The sequence below is a fragment of the Meriones unguiculatus genome, chromosome 6 (genome assembly GCF_030254825.1).
Source record: "Meriones unguiculatus strain TT.TT164.6M chromosome 6, Bangor_MerUng_6.1, whole genome shotgun sequence".
Lineage (NCBI taxonomy): Eukaryota > Metazoa > Chordata > Mammalia > Rodentia > Muridae > Meriones > Meriones unguiculatus.
This window is the reverse complement of record NC_083354.1, coordinates 107,878,657-107,898,384: the sequence shown is the minus strand read 5'-3', so window position 1 is coordinate 107,898,384 and position 19,728 is coordinate 107,878,657. Positions and strand designations below refer to the sequence as shown.

Here is a 19,728-nt window from a genome sequence, read left to right as displayed (position 1 = left end):
GGCCACCTGGTCAACATTGCCAGCTTTCAGTCTGGCCAAGTGCTATACAGTGAGACTCTGTCTCAAAGAAAAAGAAGGAAGGGAGGAACGGATGGAGGCAGGAAAGAAGGAAGGAAGGAAGGAAGGAAGAAAGGAAGGAAGGAAGGAAGGTAACCTATACATGTTCTGCTTGCTCCTTTTTGAGTTTCTTTATGCTTTGTGTGTGTGAGAAATGGCTTGGGATGGCTTTGGAGACCTTTGATCCTCAGGGGTACAGTAGCTCTCTAAATTAAGCTCACCAAAAGCTTAGAAGGGCCCCACCACTCTCAAAACAACCAGCATCAATAACCTAACTTGCTTTGTATCACTAATTTTAAATGTCTGCTAAAGCTCAATGTTACTAGTTACACATATGCCCCATCATGACTGTGATGATTGCCTAAGTTGTTTTCCAGATTTTGAAATTGGAAGCTGGTTTTGTTTTGTTCAAAGAGTGACTGTCTGACTAACCTTGGGCCTGAATTCTTAGCTGTCAGCACCCAAGTAAGTCAGCTATCTTTAGGGACAAACTCTTATATTAATGAATCTTCAAGTTATTTTTTCCTTAGCCACACACATACACACACACACACACACACACACACACACACACACACAGAGAGAGAGAGAGAGAGAGAGAGAGAGAGAGAGGGAGGGAGGGAGATCATGCCCAGAAGCATGTTTGTGCCAGCCATCATTATGATCCATACTGACTATGCCCACAAGTGTTTCCCTGTTTTTCTTCTTTAAAAAAAAATTATGTGTATAAATCTTTTGCCTGTATGCATTCCACGTGCATGCCTGGTGCTCATGGAGGTCAGAAGAAGGCATCAGATCCCCTAGAATTGGAGTTATGAATTACAAGGAAATTTGAGCCCATGAATGCTGGGAATTGAACCCAGGTCCTCTACAAGAACAAGAACTCTAAACTGCTGAGCCATGTCTCCCATCAGGCTTCCTCAATAAGCTGAATAGTCAATTTATAGAGCCAGAAAGTATGTGGCAAGGGTGTCTACATTCATCAGGTCAGTCTTTTATGAAAACAAAAGACTGTCCACCATTCAAGGCAGTCTTTCATGCAAATGCAGAACCATACTTGCACCATATTGGTAGTCTTTTCTTCAAATGGTGAACTATGTTGGTACTAATCTTAGACTTTCTGCTGGTCTAAATGGCTGGTAAAATGGCTTCAAGGTTATCTAGAGTTCATGGCAAAGAGCCCCGTGTAAATTGAAACAGTCATGACTGGAATATAGTTCCTTCAGGAGCCAGAGTTGTGCTTTGGCAGAAGCAGTTATTGTCTTGTAGTTTCTTCAAGGCATTTGTGGAGTAGTTATAGCAGCCTGAGGGCATTAGGGCAATTTGGCTGGTTATTTAGCTTGGTAAGCCTTTGCTCAAAGCATCCAGGGCACGAGGGAAGCAGCCAAGGAGTTGTCAACTGAGTTCCCGAAAACCTTACTTTATTTAAAGAAAAGATAAGGATGGACAGGAATACATAATAAACAGTGTTTTTTTTTCTTTTTAATTATTTAATTGTGTTCAAAAGTGCTTACGTTCTGTTTAAGTACAACTAGGATAGGTGGATTGTTCTAACCTGCATCATCTCTTACCAGCTAGGGTAATGTTTTTCACCCTTCTTAATTCTGTGACCCTTTAGTACAGTTTCTCATGTTGTGGTGACCCCAACTATAAAATTGCTACTTCATAAATGTAAATATCTGTATTCTCCAGTGGTCTTAGGTAGCTCCTGTGAAAGGGTCACTCGACTTCAGAGTTCATGATGCACAGGTTAAGAACTGCTGAACTAGATGATCATTTTTCCAGATGCAGCTGACCGTGAATTTAACATGAAGACATTCAGGTCAAATTTACCAAGTTCACCTTTGGAAACTTATGTAGCATTTTGTAAAACAGTGTATTTCTATTACATTACATCACTATTTCTAGCTTACTTTTAGGTGTTTGTCCCATTACACATTTACATCATGGTTTCACAAATTTATTCAGTAGCTGTACTCCCTCTACTCTGTTTTTTGTTTTTGTTTTGTTTTTGTTGTTGTTGTTGTTGTTGTTGGTGGTGGTGGTGGTGGTGGTAAGAGTTGCAGTTGAGACAGGGTTTCCCTGTGTCCTAGCTGTCCTGGAATTCTGTAGACCAGGCTGACCTGGAACTCAGAGATCCCCTCCACTTCTGTCTCCCCTGTACTGGGGTTAAAGGCAAGTGCCACCACACCCAGTTTCTCCCTCTACTTCTAAGTTCTGGTACTAGGCACTAAGTATCATCTGCCTTTGGGAGAAAGGTACAGTGTTAATAACAAAACCAACTCTGACCTCAAAGGAGAGAGGCAATAATTTATTCTGTAACCAAATGAGTCACCATGGCTGGGAAACACAGATTTAGGTCACCCCAAAGTTCCACATTCCAGGGTGGAAGAATTTTCATGAAGCTTTCATAGTAACAGAGCAAAGAAAGTCATCATTCAAGATACTTTTCCACATTAGTGTAAACATTGGGTAGGTTAAAACAAAGTGGGGAAGCCAATTTTAGGCTTCAACTTCTATTTGACAATACTCTTAGCTTTTTGGTTGGTTGGAAAACAGTACCTTGTGCATTTCAGATGAAACTCTGTGTGTTCCATGTGATTTATTTGAAGGTCTTGAAGATGTTAGCTACAGAGGATAATAAATGGCTATTAAGAGATCTGCAGAACCAGATGGTTGGTGGCACACAGCTTTGATCCTAGCACTTGAGAGGCAGGTGAATCTGTGAGTTTAAGGCCAGACTGGTCTACAGAGCAAGTTCAGGACAGCTAGGTCTACACAGAGAAACCCTGTTTTACAAAAGAAAGAAAGAAAGAAAGAAAGAAAGAAAGAAAGAAAGAAAGAAAGAAAGAAAGAAAGAAAGAGAAGGAAAAGAGAAAGAAAAAGGAAGGAAGGAAGGAAGGAAGGAAGGAAGGAAGGAAGGAAGGAAGGAAGGAAGGAAGGAGAGTTCTGGGGTCTGGAGAGATGGCTCAGTGGTTCTGACTATTTTTCCAGAGGACTTAGGTTCGATTCCCAGCACCCACATAGCAGCTCACAACTATCTGTAAACGTTCTCATACAGACATATATGTGCAGGCAAAACAACACACAGGTCAGAGGTGTTGTCTCACACCTTTAATCCCAGCTGTAAGGTGGCAGAGGCAGGTTGGATCTCTGTGAGTTCAAGGCTAGCTTAGTCTACAGAGCGAGTCTAGGATAGCCAGTGCTACGCAGAGAAACCCTGTATTGAAAAACCAAGAAAGAGATCTGCAGATGGCCCATAATAAATTGGCTCCGGATTTGCAACCCTGTAGATTGTCCACATCAGTGCATGGTAGGCAAGCTGCATTCCCCACCACGGTACGCTATGTATTTAACAGGCAAAGATGGGCAAAGAACAAATGAATATGTGGATGTGAATATCTGTGAAAAAACCAAACTATATTATTTGAAAAAGTTCCATTTTCTCCTATATCGGTAGTTGAATTAAATTATCACTCATTTTGTTCACAGCTTATAAAGTATTACATTCTTTTTGGGCTGACAGGCTACAATTATTTCTGCGAGGCTAGCATCATTTTCCTAAATCACGTTTTAGCATCTAGAAAAATGATTTCCATGAGGATGAAATGTCTAGCTGGGCTTCTGGGCTTTGTCTTTTTCACAAGCCTACCTATTCTCTACTTGCACACGGCCAACCGAATACTCAGAACTTGGGGTCCAATCTAGGCAGGGGGATGGAATTTGCGGATCCTTTGCTGCCGGGAACCCAGTAGTTGGAGGAGGTTGCAGGCGGGCCACGTAGTCTGCGCACGCGCGGGCACCAATCCGGCCTCTTGTTCAGCTTGAGGGGGCGGGGCCTCGCCGCTTTGGAGGTGTGCTGTAGTGGGAGGTTTTTTTCTGGAGTCCTTGGCCGCTGCTGGAGGCCGTCATCCTCCACACCAAACAGCATGCTGCTGCTGGCTTTGGGCGGCCGGTGGGCTGCGGGACTGCTGCCCGCTGGGAGGAAGACGACGTGGAGTGTGGTCTCCGCTCTCCGAGTTCCCGGGCTTGCCTCCCGGCGTGCGGCCTCCCGCTCCGGGCCCTCGCGGCTGCTGCACGGCGGGCTCCTGCCGCACGGCGGGCTCCTGCCGCTAGCGCAGCCTTACGGGCCCCCCGGGCGAGCGCAGGTCGGCCTCCGTGGGCTGGGGGTGGCGGGGAGCGGTCACAGCGTGCGGTCTGGGGAGCTCCGATGCTCCCGGGCCTGCCTGTCCTGAGAGCCAGTGCCGAGGGGACACTTCCTGGGTGGGCCCGGGAGGAGCAGGCCTCAGCCGGGACGGGCTGCAGCTGGCAGTGCAGGAGTGGAAAGCCTGTGGAAGGAGTAGGTGGTTCTCCTTTCCTGGCCGTTCAAGCACCGCAGGTGGTTCCCGATGGGGTGCTTTGTGATACCTCCTGCCTCCCCCCCCCCCCTTTTGATTGGTGTTTTCGAGACAAAGTGTGCCTGTTTTGGAGCCTCGGCTGGCCTGAATTCGCCGTGTAGACCAGGTTGTCCTCGAAATCAGAGACCCGCTTACTTCTTCATTCCCCAGAGCTAGCCCTAACCGTGTGTGCCACCACGCAGGGACTAATTTCTTTCCTGCCTTAGAGCTGAAGGTCAGAAGGGTTGATGGGCTAAGAAATTGAGAGATGCGGGAAAAAACTAGCCTCATTTTGAGTTCTGTGTCACTTGTCTCTTTTTAAAAATTTCTTTGATTACCAAGAAAAAGGTAGGGTATGGATGTTACTCTTATCCTCCTCTTTAGGGAAACAGTCTTTAAAATATATATATATATACTGGGCCTCGAGAGATGGCTCAGTGGTTAAGAGCACTGGATGCTAGGTTCAATTCCCAGCACCAACATGGCAACTCATAACTGTAACTCCAAGATCTGACCTCCACAGATATACATGCAAGCAAAACACCAATCGACATAAAATAAAAAAAAATTATAAAAAATAAATACTGGTTATTAATATAAGCACAGACTTCATAACCATAGGATTAACAAAATAAGCCTAGCCTGTGAAGGCTCTTCAGGACCCTAATTTGATCTCTGAACGGGTGTGTGCGCACACTTGTATACACCCACCTGCCAAACAACAAAAACCTCAATTTACAGTGTTTTGCTTGGATTGTTGTTTGTTTTTGTTTTTTTGAGACAGGATTTTTCTCTGCAACAGCCCTAACTTTCCTGGAACTGCCTCTGTAGAGCAGGCTGGCCTTGAACTCACAGAGATCCGCCTGCCCCACTGCCTCCTGAGTACTTCCGTGCACCACCACACCCTGTCTGTTTTGCCAACAGTTATTTTTGCATATGTGTACATACATTTGGAGGTCAATGTTAAGTGTTTTTTTTTTTTTTTTTTTTTTTTTTTGGAGACCAGACCTGCCGCAACGCAGAGATCAGCTTGCCTCTGCCTCCTGATTGCTGGGATCAAGAGTATGTGCCAGCATTGCCCTGCAAGATTTTTATTTTATATGCGTTGGTGTTCTGCCTTCATGTTTATCTGTGTACCACATGTATCAGAGCCCTTTGAGGCCAGGAAAGGGCGTTGGATCCCATGGACTTGGGTTTCAGAAGGCTGTAAGCAGCCATAAGCCCTCTTCAGCACTGAGCCTCTCCATCCCAAAACCTGATTTTTAAGAGAATAGATGGATCCGTCTGAATGTGGAATTCTCTGAATGGCTGGACTGGCTAGCCAGTGAGCCCTGGGGGTCTAGGTTACTTTAGAGAATTCTTTATGAGGCATTTTAACAAGTTTTCTTCATTATACCTAAAGGAAAACAACTTTGATAAAAATTTGTTCAAACAGCCAGTTACTCAAGGGTTTCTTGTTTCAACAGCCCCCTGTTTGTTGGGAAAGATGTATCCGCTGCTTACATACACAGCCTGATAAACCAGAAGATGGGAGGCTGATTTATACCGGCAACCTGGCCCGAACAGTCTTTGGTGGGTAATGTGAAGTGAGGTTATTTCCTTATTTTTCTTTTTGAGATGATATCTAATTACATTTTTTTCCTTCCTTCAGATCTTCCCATATGCCCATCCTCACTCTCTTTTAAATTCATGGCCTCTTATTTTCACTAATTGTTACTGTCTGAATGTACATGGGTATGCATCTATATTCCTAACTATATAACCTGTTGAGCCCACACAGTGTTACTTGTTTGTTTTCGGGGCTGTTTTGTGATGGAAAACCAGTTGGCGTGTTCTCCCCTGGGGAGGACCACTTCTCCCACGCCCAGCTTTACTCAGTTGCCTATAGTCTTTGCTTGGGATTGAGACCACCTGGTCTTGTCCCTGTCCAGTAAACCTTTTAAAGCATATGTTAGCCTGTGTTTTTAGCATCACTCAATTATTATAGCATGTTGAAGACTAGTTTTTCCTTGATGCCTATTGATACAACGTAGAGGCTGAGACTTACCTTTTTAGGAGTTTTAAAGATGTTTGAAGGCTGAGTTGTTTGTTATGATCTTACAGCTAGGCACTGAAGTGTCCCTTCTTTGGCTGTTTGTCTGAGAATATTTAACAGGAAAATAAAAAAATATTTGACTATTCTAAGGAAAGTGGAAGAAGGTTCTGGTTTGCACTGAAGTATCCCTCACAAGCTCATGTGTTAATCTAGCCTAACTCTCCAACTGGTGTTTTGAGAAGCCTGGAACTTTAGAAGGGCCCTCTTCTAGAAGGGGGTCACTAGCTCCTGGCCCTGCCTCTCTGCTTCCAGTTTGCCAGGAATGTCTTCCACTCTATGCAGTTGTTGGTGCGATGTTGCCCACAGGTGTAGGATTAGGAAACTGTACGTTGAAAACTCATCTCAAGAGTCAAAGTTGCCCTTTCCTCCTTCTAATTTGCTTTTCTTCGGTATTTGGTCACAATACAAAAAACTGTGACTAAAAGCCTGGCAACACCTCCTCTTTGTTGTTTTTTGAGACAGGATTCCTCCATGTAGTCCTGACTGTTCTACATGCCTGGCCCTGGTAATACCTCTTTAGAATAGTTGTTTGAGGCTGGGTGTGGTGGTGCAAGCCTTTAGCTCAAGGTTCTATCTGAGTTTGAGGCCAGTCTGATAGAGGTAGATAGTGAAACTTTGTCTTCAAACAAAACAAAACAAACAAACAAAAAACAGTAAACACATCTGGCCCCATGGTAGTCCAGACTTTTAATCCCAGTACTCAGGAGGCAGAAGTAGGTGGATCTCTGAGTTCGAGGCCAGCCTCCTCTACAGAGTGAGTCCAGGACAGTCAAGGCTACACAGAGAAACCCTGTCTCAAAAACAAAACAAAAACCTTACTGAGTTGAAGGTCTATTGATTTGTGCTGTATTCTTAACTTGACTCTTCTGCAAAGGAGAAAGTGGAAGATTACTTTTTGTATGGATAAGCTATTATGCCTGTGGTAAGAGTGCAACTGGGGTTCAAAGTTCTACAGTTGTGGAACAGGACAGATAGATGGCTTAGTGGTTAAAAGCACTGGCTGCTCTTCCACAGGACCAGGTTTCAGTTCTTAGTGCCCACATGGAGGTCTACAATCATCTATAACTCCACTTCCAGGAGATCTGACTCCTCGTCCCCCCAGACAACAGGCATACATGGGGCACACAGACATGTAGGCAAAACATCCAACACATAAAATGATTTGAAAACTTTTTTAGCTCAGCGCTGGTGACATACACCTTTAATCCCAGCATTCAGGAGATAGAGGCAGACAAATCTCTGAGTTTGAGGCTAGCCTGGTCTATAGATCAAGTTCCAGGACAGCCAAGGATACACAAGAGAAACCCTGTCTCAAAAAACAACAACAAAAACAAAAACAGAACAGAAAGTACAATTGTAATTTATAGAGGAAGTTACTGCCTGAATCTTTCAGTGTTGTGGATAGTAGAAAGTTGTTATGTCAGGCCAGTGCTTCTCTCTGTGTGGGAACTCGGGGAGAAACACGGAGAGAGTGCTATGATTCTGGAAGTTACCCAGCTGCTACATGGCTAACTCTTGAAGGCTTTTCCTCAGTAAATCAGCCATAGATAATTAGGTACAATATTAGCTAGGCATTGTACCAGGGGCCTTCTGTCAGAGATACTACTTAAAGGTAATGCAGAATCTTAAAGTTGATAGGAAAGAAAAGATAAATATGATATATAAAAAAATAACAATCACGTTTGCAGTGTTATAAATTAGATGTGACTTCAGGTTAAGGAGAGAAAGCTAGAGCAGAATGGTAGCATCAGGATGGCTTTCAGTTAGGTCTTGTCTGATAAATAGAGTCTGAATGTGAAGAGATATGAAAGGGCACGTACATCCCAAATGCACAAGTACAAGCAGAGCCAGGAAGGCTGTCGTGGTTCATATTGACTGTCAGCTTGAAGGGATCTAGATGGGACTCTGGGCGTGTCTGTGAGAGATTGCCTCACTTCGTTGAGATGTGGGGTCCTGGGCTGAATAAAGGAGAAAGTGCGCTGAGCACATGTATCGCTCTGTTCCTGACTGTGGATAGAGTGTGGCTGGCCACATCAAGTTCCTGCTGCCACACCATCCTATCTAGTAGTTTCTGTTTAATATCTGAAAACAGTAGAAATGTATTTTTTACAGTTCTGAAGGGTAGAGGTGTAAAAGTGAGATGTGTGCTGGGCCCTGCTTTCTTGAAGGCTCTAGGAAGTCTTCTTAACCCCATCCAGCTTCTGGTGGCTCTGGTAAGCCTTAGCATTCCTGGCTTGTAGCTTGCCCAAGTGTGACTGCTGCTTGCTCTTCCTGTGGCAGCCTTCCCTGCATCTCTCACTTTTTTCTGTCCTTATAAGGGCATTTTCGTTAGCTATTGAGCCCACCTTAATCCTGCATGATCTCATCTTGTTCTTTAGATCTGCAAAGAGCTTCTTTCCAAATAAGGACACATTATGAAGTTCTAGTTAGGCATCAGTTTTAGGGGATACTAACTTATTACAGTGTAACAAAAGTAATAGGGAAAAATATTTTGGAAGGGGTAAGGAATGTTAAATAGGAGGCAACATAGTCCTCATTTATCTCTTGCACACTGATGTCATATCAGTCCTCATTTATCTCTTCCCACTGTTGTGGGAAGAAGAAGGGAACTATTTTTAAATTACTAGCAGTATAATTAAGCTTTCAGTCCTTAGTAGTATGTAAGAATGGCTGCTTAGTTCCAGCTTCCTGAGCAGTAAGAAGTCAGACTTCTGTTTCTGTCATTTTGGGGGGAAAGGGAGTAACATAAATTTTAATTATAGGTATCTTATGAATGACATTTTTGTACCAGTTTTCTTAAATTGTCCTAATTTTCTTAAGGGCCATTTACACACTTGCCCTTAAAATGTCAAGGTTTTTTTTTTTTTTTTTTTTTTTTTTTTTTTTGTCATTCCACAAACATTTTGTACGTTGGGGATAGTAATTTTTCTGATAATAAGTTCGAAGTGTTTCTGTCAGGGACAGGCTATAGCTCAGACTGGCCTCAAATTCTTAAAATAGGCTGGACTTGAACTGATTCTTTGCTTCCACCTCAAACGCTGAGATTATTGGTGTCTACCGCATATTGATTTTCTTTCATTCTTCTTTCTTTCTTTCTTTCTTTCTTTCTTTCTTTCTTTCTTTCTTTCTTCTCTCTCTCTCTCTTTCTCTCTCTCTCTCTCTCTCAAAATATAGTCAGACTGTCAGTTTTTTGTTGTTCCTGGAACTTTAAGAAAGATTTATTTTAAATGTGTAAACTTGTGTATGTGTGTCTTGCGGGGGTTGGTTTTTCAAGACAGGGTTTTTCTGTGTAGCCTTGACTGTCCTGGACTCATTATGTAGACCAAGTTGGCCTTGAACTCACAATGATCTGCCTGCTTCTGCCTCCTGAGTGCTGGGATTACAGGTGTGTGCCACCATGCCTGGCCTGTCAGTGTATCTTTATGGGAGTATGTACACATGAACACAGGTGCTCTCAGAGTCTGGAGCTGTTGGAGCCCTTGGGGGCAGTTGTGAGCCACTGGACATAGGTGCTGGGAACTGAGTTTTCCAAGAGCAGTACCATGTGTCCAGGCTCCCCATAGACCTGCGGTGTAGTGGGAGCTGGTGTGACATCTGCTTTCACCTTCCTTGTTCTGAGGTTGCACATGTGCCATTATGGCCAACTTTGTTTCTGTATTTTGAGTCATACTTAAAATTTTTCTATTTCAGGTTAAAGGACTTCATGGATACCTTTGTGATTTTTTTTTTTTTCACCCACATTTAAATCTCTAAACTCTTTGGACTTTTCATGGCTTATGGTATAAGGATGAATTGAATTCTTATTTTTATTTAGTTAGTTAGTTTTTGGTTTCTTGAGACAGGGTTTCTCTGTATACCCCTGTCTGTCCTGGACTCTCTTTGTAGACCAGGCAAGTCTCTTGTGTGGTGATTTGGGTGCACAGCTGGTTTAGGATTAACAGCAGCGCTACTAAAAGATATATCAATAGTAAATATTAATGTACTTTACAACAAATGGCGCCCAACTAATCTAATTATCCACACCCTTTAAATCATACTTTATCATAATTTGGTGGGAGGAATAAGCTCCTAGTGATATAACGTAAACTTAAAACCTAAAAACTCCCAGGTCATTTACTGTCTCATTAAGAGAGACTCTTAAATAGGCCCTGAAGCAAAGGCAGCCTCCTGCTTTTTTGTTGTAGTGGTGTTTAATAATTATTATTAATTATCTTTTAGTAAAGCCCCAGGTTGGGTGCCATTTGTGGTACATTAATATTTGCTATCAATAAATCTTTTAGTAGCACTGCTGTTATTTGTGTACCCAGATCACCACATAAGAATGGGATTTATTTAACCTAGATCACAATGCTGGGCAATAGTTGTTCCATCCTAAACCTCCAAGCTCACATAGTTTCCTACCATTCAGATTTTACCCGTTATATTTGCTTTTAGTGATATCTTAGGTCCAGTTCACCTTTCCAGGTCGTTCCAAGACCTCTCCCCCTGCCTCTGCTCTCCTCTGCCAACCACTCCTTCCTGTCCTCTGACTCCTCCCTCCTCCCTCCTCCTCCTTCCTCTCCATTGCTCAACATTGTGGCTGGTTGTTTTATTTTGGCAGTTATGGATGGAATGATTATTGTATTTGCTTCGTCAGCACTGTGACCAAGTACTCAAGAAAACGATTTCATGGAGGAAAGATACATTCTTGCTCACAGTTTTAGAAGGTTTGGTCATGGTTGCTTGGTCCCATACCCTTGAACAGAACATCAGGGAAGTAGGAGTATATGGCAAAGGAACTAACTTTTCATGACATAGGAGAAAGAGACAAGGGGCCAGGACAAGGACCTGTCCCCACCAACTGACTGAACTGAATGCAACAGCCAAGTTCCACCTCCTAAAGTTTCTAAAATTTCCCAAAATTGTGCTACCATCCAGAGACCAAATATCAGCACATGAAACTAGAGGACATTTTTCATTCAAACTGTAACAATGCTATAGGAAGAAAAGGTTGGAGGAGTTAATAGGATAGATCATTTAAGAAAACCTAGTTATTAATCTACTTCTATTGTTTTTTCTCTTTAGGTGTGAAATTTTTTTCTTATTCTACAAGTATGATCAGCCTTGTATTCTTACCATACCTTTTATCACAAAGTAATGTGGTCTTTGGAAGTCAGCCTTTGCAAATCTTATTTTATGGAATCATGGGAAGCTTCACAGTGATCACTCCCATGCTGCTTCACTTTCTTACAAAAGGCTATGTCATCCGGTTGTACCATGAAGCCACAACCGACACTTACAGAGCCATCACTTACAATGTTGTGCTTTCGGAGACCAGCACAGTGTTTCACCAAAATGACGTGAAGATTCCAGAGAGTGCACATATATTTACCACCTTCTATGCTAAAACAAAATCACTGTTAGTTAATCCAGTGCTCTTTCCAAACCCTGACGACTACAACCATCTAATGGGTTATGACAAACCATTCACTTTTGATATGGAAGAAGTCAGTGAAAAGAAACCGCAAGAGGATGACAAATGAACCTGACCTTGCTTGCTTTTAAGTGTCATGTATATTTCAGTGTATAATAAGATTGTTTTTATTTTGTTATTGTTAGTAAATGATTGTAAAAAACAGTGTGAGGGTGGAGGACACAGTGCAATTGGTATAGAGTTTGCCATCGTGAGGTCTTCGGTTTGACTTTTGTCATGTAGCGGGGAGTGCTTGTTTACACTTGTAATCCCAGCATTTTTAATCCATGGGACATGGAGGGAGGAAGATCAGAACTGTGGGATCGTCTTGATCGTCTTTGGCAATGTAGTAGGTTTGAGGTCAGCCTGGACTATGTGAGACCTTGTCTTAAAAATGAAAAGTTGAAACTGAAAGCAGAACTTCTGAATAATTTTTAGATAGTGATGTTTCTATGTAATAAAATATGTTTAAGAACAAATAGTTTCTGTTTAAAATGTACATACTCATGTGTATTCTGGTATATATATAAATGGCTACATTCATTCATTCATATCTTTAGACAGAGTCATACTATATAAGCTTGGATGCCTGAAGCGTGGTATGTAGATCAGCATGGCCTTGAATTCATACAGATGTGGCTGCCTCGGCCTCCTGAGGGCTGGGATTATTGGTGTGCACCACCACCACTAGGCCATGTTTGGGTAATATGAGAGTGGGTGCCTCTAAGCTGAGGATTGGATACTACAACTGGACTTGAGTTTTTCTGTTTGTGTTTTCCTAAGTGTACGAATATTTTGAAACTATTTTGTAAAGTTCATAAATGATAAGCAGTTATTCTGTCTTTTGTTTTTAAAGATTTAGTTTATGTGTATGAGTGCTCTATCTTCATGTACACCTGTGTACTAGAAGAGAGCATCAGATCTCAGCATAGATGGTTGTGAGCCACCATGTGGTTGCCAGGAACTGAACTCACATCACACCTCTGGAAGAGCAGACAGTGCTCTTAACTGCTGAGACATTTCTCAATCCCCCCCCCCCCCGCTTTTTTTAAGTCTCCTTGAGACAGGTTATGTAATCCTATGTATCCCCAAGGCTACTTTCTTTTGTTTTGTGCAGCCCCAGCTGTTCTGGAACTCTAGATCAGGCTAGGCTTGAACTCACAGAGATCAGCCTGTTTTCTGCCTACCAAGTGCCGAGATTAAGGTTGTGCACCACCCCTGCCTGGCTCCCTAGGCTACTCTCCCCACCCTCCCTTTTCCTTAATTTATTTAATCACTTTACAGTCTGGGTGCAGCCTCCCTCATTTCTCTCCTCCTAGTCCCACTTAAACATCCATTCCTCTCTTCCCTTTTCTTCAGAGAAGAGCCCCCTCCCCTGTGGGTACCAACCCACCCTGGCATATCTAGTCTCAGCAAGACTGAACACCTCATTTCCCACTGAGGCTAGACAAGGTAACCCAGCTATGGGAAAGGGATCCAGAAGCAGGCAACAGAGTCAGGGACAGGCCCTGCTCCAATTGTTAGGTGACCCACAGAAGAACAAACTGTACATCTGCTACATATATGTAGGGGGCCTAAGTCTAGGTCATGCAGGCTCTTTGGTGTTTCAGTCTCTGTGAACCCCCATAGGCCCAGGTTTGTTTACTCTGTATGTCTTCCTGTGGTGTCCATGACCCCTCCGGCTCTCTCAGTCCTTTCTCCCACTCTTCCATGGCTGGCAGCTCCACCTATTGTTTGGCTGTGGGTCTCTGTATCTGTTTCTATCAGCGGCTGGATAAAGCCTCTCAGAAGACACTTAGGCTAGGATCCTGTCTTTGAGCATAGCAGAGTTACCATTAATAGTGTCGGTTGGCTCTCTCCCATTAAGAGAAAAACAGATCTTTTATGGAGAAGCCTAAAATTTGTGGCAAGCCATGATAGTAAATTTAATTGTGTATGTAGGCTTGAGCATCATAGAGGTCATTCTGGAGAAATGTAATTTCAAATCTCACCTTGTTAGAAGTTTAGATTGAGGCAGGAAGCCATCTTCCTAGGACCTAGAGCCTGTTTTCTGATCAGCCAGTTAAGCAGATGGAACTTGGACGTTCAGCTGTGCCATCTTGACATCCGTTGGGGCCTCTGCCTCCTTTTTTTTGTTTTTTGTTTTTGCCCAGTTAGGTGCCTATTGTGATTCCAGTGGTGAATGAGACGCATTTCTAGAAGTTTTCAGTCATCAACCTGTGTTTTACTGAGATGTTAAAAAGTCCTGGCAGGAATGAGGGGACCCCAGAGAGACAGCCAAGTCTTTGTCTTCTGCCGGTATTCAACCACTGACACAATGGACTCCAAGGAAACGAACTCTGTCCAGGGGTCTCATGCTGGAGGACGGAAAGGCAGGTGTCCTCGCATGAGGGGAGTTTGCCTCCCCAGAACAGATCTGGCAACTTGAACTCCCGGAGCTAGGAGCCACAGAGATGGGTCAGCTGTGCACAACTGCGTGGTTACAAATACTGTTTGCATTTAAACACTGGGCCTCTTTAATTGCTGTCCTCCCTAATATGATGGCAGTAGCAAGAGAGGCACATGCAGTGTCGTGCTGCCATCAGCAGCAGCCTGACAGATTCTTTTCAGAGACCCATTCAGGAAAAGGAAGAAACGAGTTTCACAACAAGCCAGTTTGAAGTAGGCTCAGGATTTATTAAAAGACATCATTGACAGGTTAAGCACAGTGGTTAGATCAGCTGCTTGGGGAAAATGAGGCATAGGAGAGTGTGTGTATGGGCTTTTCAAGGGAGAGTTACACATTTTAGTATTATAACAGCTGCACACACATACACATGTATAATGATTTTGGTTCCTAAGGTTTACATGACAGAATCACAATAAGTTAATATAAGAACAGCTGACCTCAGGGATGCCATAAGATAGGATATCCTTACTTTAAAATCTTCAGAGTTCTAGAGAATATCCTCAAGGAGAGGGAGATCTTAAGCTTGGCAGGTTGCTATTTTAACATTTACAAATACCTCTGTAGAGGAAATACTGTCTCTGTGTTGGCAACCATCACAGGAAGCGCTAATCGAGGCGGAATTCTCAGTTGGCATCAACCAGACTCCAGAAAGAGCGGCTCTTCTTTTTTTTTCCTTTTGTTTTTCTAGACAGGTTATAGCTCTGGCTGTCCTGGCACTCACTCTCTAGACCAGGCTGGCCTTGAACTCAAGAGATCCCCCTGCCTCTGCCTCCCCAGTGCTGGGACAAGGGGTGCACCACCACCACCTGGCCCAGAAAGAGCAGCTCTTCTTTCTTTCCATCTTCCTCAAACTTTGTCTTCTCACTCTCTTCCACTGTGTTGTATGACTCTCCTCTGCATTTCACTATCTCTCTTCAAATGATGCTATTGAGGACAAGCGGCCAAGCACAGCTTTTTAAGGTTGTTAAGGCCCAGGTTTTGACCCAAAACACTCCAGTAATATTAGGTCCAACTAGGAAAAAGAACATTGGTTTAATTATGTCTTGTCTTTCTTTCTTTTCCTTCCTTCCTTCCTTCCTTCCTTCCTTCCTTCCTTCCTTCCTTCCTTCCTTCCCTCCCTCCCTCCTTCCATCCCTTCCTCCCTTCCTCCCTTCCTCCCTTCCTCCCTTCCTCCCTTCCTCCCTTCCTCCCTTCCTCCCTTCCTCCCTTCCTCCCTTCCTTCCTTCCTTCCTTCCTTCCTTCCTTCCTTCCTTTCTCTCTCTCTCTCTCTCTCTCTCTCTCTCGACAAGGTTCCTCTGTGTATCCATGACTACCCTGGAACTCACAGACCTCACTGCCCTGGCCTCCTGAGTGCTGAAATTCATGACTTGCACCACCATCACCTGGTCCACTATAAGAGCAGTGAATGCTCTTTACTGAACCATTTCAGCCCCAACATACTTTTATAACTTGTTTTATTCCTAACAGCCTCCTCCCGCTGCCTCTGATGGAGAGAGAGACATGTTTACAATCTTTTTCGTTGTTTTGAGACGGGGCTGCTTACTATATAGCACAGGCTGGCCTTGAACTCAGTATATAGCTCAGGCTTGCCTCAAACTTGAGCTGTCTTTCTGCCTCAGCCTCCTCGCTGTCAGGGTTCCAAGCAAGCACCAGCATGCCCACTTAATGTTCGAATTTTTTACAGGCGTGGACCACCAGGCCCAGTGAAAAAGTTAGACACCTTGTGTGGGGGCAGGGAAGCCCTTGAGTGCATTATTTTTAACAGAGTTTAACCATTTAACCGCATCACTTTGTAGTCCCAAACTACAAAGTCCCAAACTTTGTAGCCAAGTAGTCCCAACGTCCCCTGGTAGCTGGCCACGGGCAGGCAGTCTTTTTTTCCCCCCCAAATCAGTTTTAAAAGCTAGTTTCAATCCTCAGATCACATATTACATATGTAGTAATTCCATCTATCCATGAATATACAAAGGTTATAGGACTAGGCAAAGTTCCAAGCGGCCATATGGGTAAGGCAGAGGCAGAGGCATCGCTGTTACAGACATAAGACAGTTCAGGAGAGAAGATAGTAGTCTCGGCTGGAGAGCTGCTGAGGGCCGCAGAGCTCCAGCAGAGAGAAGTGCAGCCAAGGTACACAGGTCACGGAGACGGATGGCAGATGCACAGGTAGAGGGATGCACTTGGCTCTTGTCAAGTGGGGGACTGAGTCCAGTGTTCTCTTACTGTGGGTCCCTTGAGGCACATACCAGGTGACAGATGACAGGTTGGTGGGGATACTGCCATTGCTGTGTTGGGATCTTTATGGCATCCAGGTAAGGGCACTGCAGCTTTTGTGTCATTCTTACGTGTTCTTTGCTTAGTTTTTCTGATTTATTTATTTATTGACCTATTTATTTGAACTCTTGGTCTCCTGTAGCCCAGGATAGCCTTGAACTCACTATGTAATCGAGACTAACTTTCAACCTCTTGTCCTCTTGCCTCTGCCTCCCAAGTAGAATTCACTAGTGCATTGTCATGTATAGCCTGATAGAGTTTGTTTTCTTTTGGTTTCTCTGTGTAGCCCTGGCTGTCCTGGAACTGGCTCTGTATACCATGCTGATCTGAACTCACAGAGATCCACCTGCCTCTGTCTCCGACTGCTGGGATTAAAGGCGTGCGCCTGTCTAGTTTTAATATACTCATGTGCTACAAGTTCCTCAGCTCTTGTGAAAAGTCTGTGGGTGACACCTTTTCACTTCCAGGGGTAAAGATGTTTTTCAGCCTGTGCCTTTTGGTTCCTGCTAGACATGAATATTCACAATGACATGCAGGGTCATTCTGCTTCCATTAATGCAGTAAAGGTGGAGGCAAAAGCTGCTCTGTAAAATGGAGTCATCAAGGTCAAGGCACGTCCTGAAAGCAATCAAAAGCCCCCTTTGGCTCACCTAATTACCATGCCCAATTAAAATAAAACACTTCACACAGAGTTTCCCTTGTACCTTTATAAACCACCGGTTGACCACGGGCCATGTCTGTCTCCTCTGTCCAGAGGCAGCCCTTTGTCCTCAGGGACAAATACCCTTCCTCCCTCTCCCTTCTTCCCTATCCCTTCTCCCTCATCTTCTATCGCCTGTCTTTGCCTCTCATTCCCTGCCCTCTGTCCCTCTGGGACAAATGAATCTCCTTTGTGCTGAGAACTTGGTCTTGGGGGTCCTGAGCTGACACTTTTCCTTTCAATAATTTAAATTTTGTATTTGTTTTATACTATCCATTCATTCTGCTTCCCAAGTACTGAGATTAAAGGCACGTTTTACTACACCTGGATGGTTCTTTCTTATTTTTCGAGACAGTTTTTTTTTTAATTTATTATTTTATTTATTACAATTTATTCAGCTGTAGCCCCCTCCCTCCCTTTTCTCCTTCCATGCCCATCCCCCAGTCCACTGATAAGGGAGGTCCTTCAATCTGACCCTAGCCTATCAGGTCTCATCAGGACTGGCTGCATTGTCTTCCTCTGTGTCCTGGTAAGGTTGCTCCCCCATCAGGGGGAGGTGATCAAAGAGCCAGTCACTGAGTTCATGTCAGAGATAGTCCCTGTTTCCCTTACTAGGAAACCCACTTGGATACTGAGCTGCCATGGGCTACATCTAAGCAGGGGTTCTAGGTTATATCCATGAATGGTCCTTGGTTGGATTATCAGTCTCAGAAAAGACCCTGTGCCCAGAGTTTTTGGTTCCGTTGCTTTCCTTGTGGAGCTCTTGTCCTTTCCAGGTTTCCCTCTCCTTTTATAAGATTCCTTGCACTCCGCCCAAAGTTTGGCTATGAGAGACAGGGTTTCTTTGTGTAGTCTTGGCTGTCTTGGACTCACTTTGTAGACCAGGCTGGCCTCGAACTCACATAGATCTAATTGCCTCTGCCTCCTGAGTGCTGGGATAACAGGTGTGCACCACTGTGCCCAGTTTGGTTCTCTCTTTTCACAGGTGATTTCAAGAGACAGAATCAGGTCACCAGGTTTGTCAGCTGGTGCCTTTCATGCTGAGCTGTAGAGGAATTTTAATGTAGAACATGGCTGCTCTGGCAAGAAATCACATTCAAAGACTTTCCAGGTCTATGTGGTCTGGCTGTAATAAAAGCATGCCTTTAATCCAGGAGACAAAGGAAAGCAGATCTCTGAGCTCAAGGCCAGCCTGGTCATAAAGCAAGTATCAGCACCCATGTTTCAAAGTGATGTCTAATTGAGTGGCAGAAAGAGTAAAGTGATAAATCAGAGAAGATTTGACAGAATATGATACACACACAGACACACACAGTGAGAGAGGAGACAGGAGACAATTTTACTGAGTTTTACAGCAAAAGTTGAATAAGAGAACAAGCTAGACATAGGTGAAGACAGAACAAGCTAGAGAATGAGAAGGAGCCAAAAGATTAGAAAAGATTGCTGGAAGTAGTCTGAGGCCAAGCAGAGCAATTCAGAGGCTAAGAGAAAAGACAGATTGAATAAGTCAGCTGGGAGAGGAGTTTGAGCCAGAACAGTTGAGTTGAACCAGCCAGCCCAGAGCTCAGTAAGAATAAGAAAGGGTGAGCTTATTCAGCAGTAATTCTCAGAGGCTGAAAACATTCTAGGTCTGGGTTAGATTGTACAAAGGTTAGAAACTTCCAGGACTATGTCTAGGTTAGCAGACAGGCAGTAAGCCTCAGAGATGACAATTGAAACAGGTGAATAAAAAAAAAGTTCCTTTTACATTGAACTAACATGTCAGTCCAGGATTTTTGTCTTCTTTAAAGTAGTGTGTGTGCCAAACCCAAGCACTCAAGAGGCAGAGACAGGTAAATCTCTGTGAGTTCCAAGCCAGCCTGGTCTACGTAGTGGGTTCTAGGCCAGCCAGAGCTACAGAGTGAGACCCTGTCTCAAAAAATAAAATAAAAGACAGTAGAAAAGGGTTTGACTTGTGATGTGATAGAAAAGAACTGTCTTCCACAAGCTGTTCCCTGACCTCTACACAGGAGTCAGGGCATGGGCCCCTCACCCCCATTTTTTGTTGTTTTATTTTTCAAGGCAGGGTTTCTCTGTGTACCCTTGGCTGTCCCAGACTCCATTTATAGACCAGGCTGGCCTCGAACTCAGAGAGATCCACCTGCCTCTGCCTCCCTGAGTGCTGAGATTACAGGCAAGAGCCCGGCCTCACTCCAGTTTTTAAAAGAACCAATTAAAATAGAAAAACACAGTTCTAGTGTAAGTCCTTTTATTGACGTAATATTTTTTTATGTGTTTGGTGAGGTAGGCAAGCATAGAGACTATTTTAGTAATTTGGGCCTTTATTTT

At 43.8% G+C, this 19,728-nt stretch overlaps 1 protein-coding gene across 2 annotated transcripts; it reads left to right on the top strand.

Annotated features, from left to right (window-relative positions):
• Window positions 1–3,885: 3,885 nt before the first annotated feature.
• Window positions 3,886–12,459, top strand: Tmem70 (transmembrane protein 70). Of its 2 annotated transcripts, none has more exons than XM_021652115.2 (3): window positions 3,886–4,205; window positions 5,900–6,005; window positions 11,593–12,459. In XM_021652115.2, exons 1-3 carry the CDS (start codon window positions 3,987–3,989, stop codon window positions 12,048–12,050), a joined length of 783 nt encoding a protein of 260 aa, XP_021507790.1. In that variant the 5' UTR covers window positions 3,886–3,986; the 3' UTR covers window positions 12,051–12,459. The 2 variants fall into 2 exon arrangements, with proteins under 2 accessions (XP_021507790.1, XP_060241795.1); XM_060385812.1 differs by lacking the exon at window positions 3,886–4,205 and adding an exon at window positions 4,241–4,435.
• Window positions 12,460–19,728: the final 7,269 nt, after the last annotated feature.

What these genes read in the sequence shown, in the direction of transcription:
- Tmem70 (XM_021652115.2), top strand. Translation starts at nt 3,987, where the DNA reads ATGCTGCTGCTGGCTTTGGGCGGCCGGTGGGCTGCGGGACTGCTGCCC. An exon ending in GGCCCCCCGGGCGAGCGCAG is followed by an intron (nt 4,206 to 5,899) that starts GTCGGCCTCCGT and finishes TTGTTTCAACAG; the next exon opens with CCCCCTGTTTGTTGGGAAAG. An exon ending in CCTGGCCCGAACAGTCTTTG is followed by an intron (nt 6,006 to 11,592) that starts GTGGGTAATGTG and finishes TTTTCTCTTTAG; the next exon opens with GTGTGAAATTTTTTTCTTAT.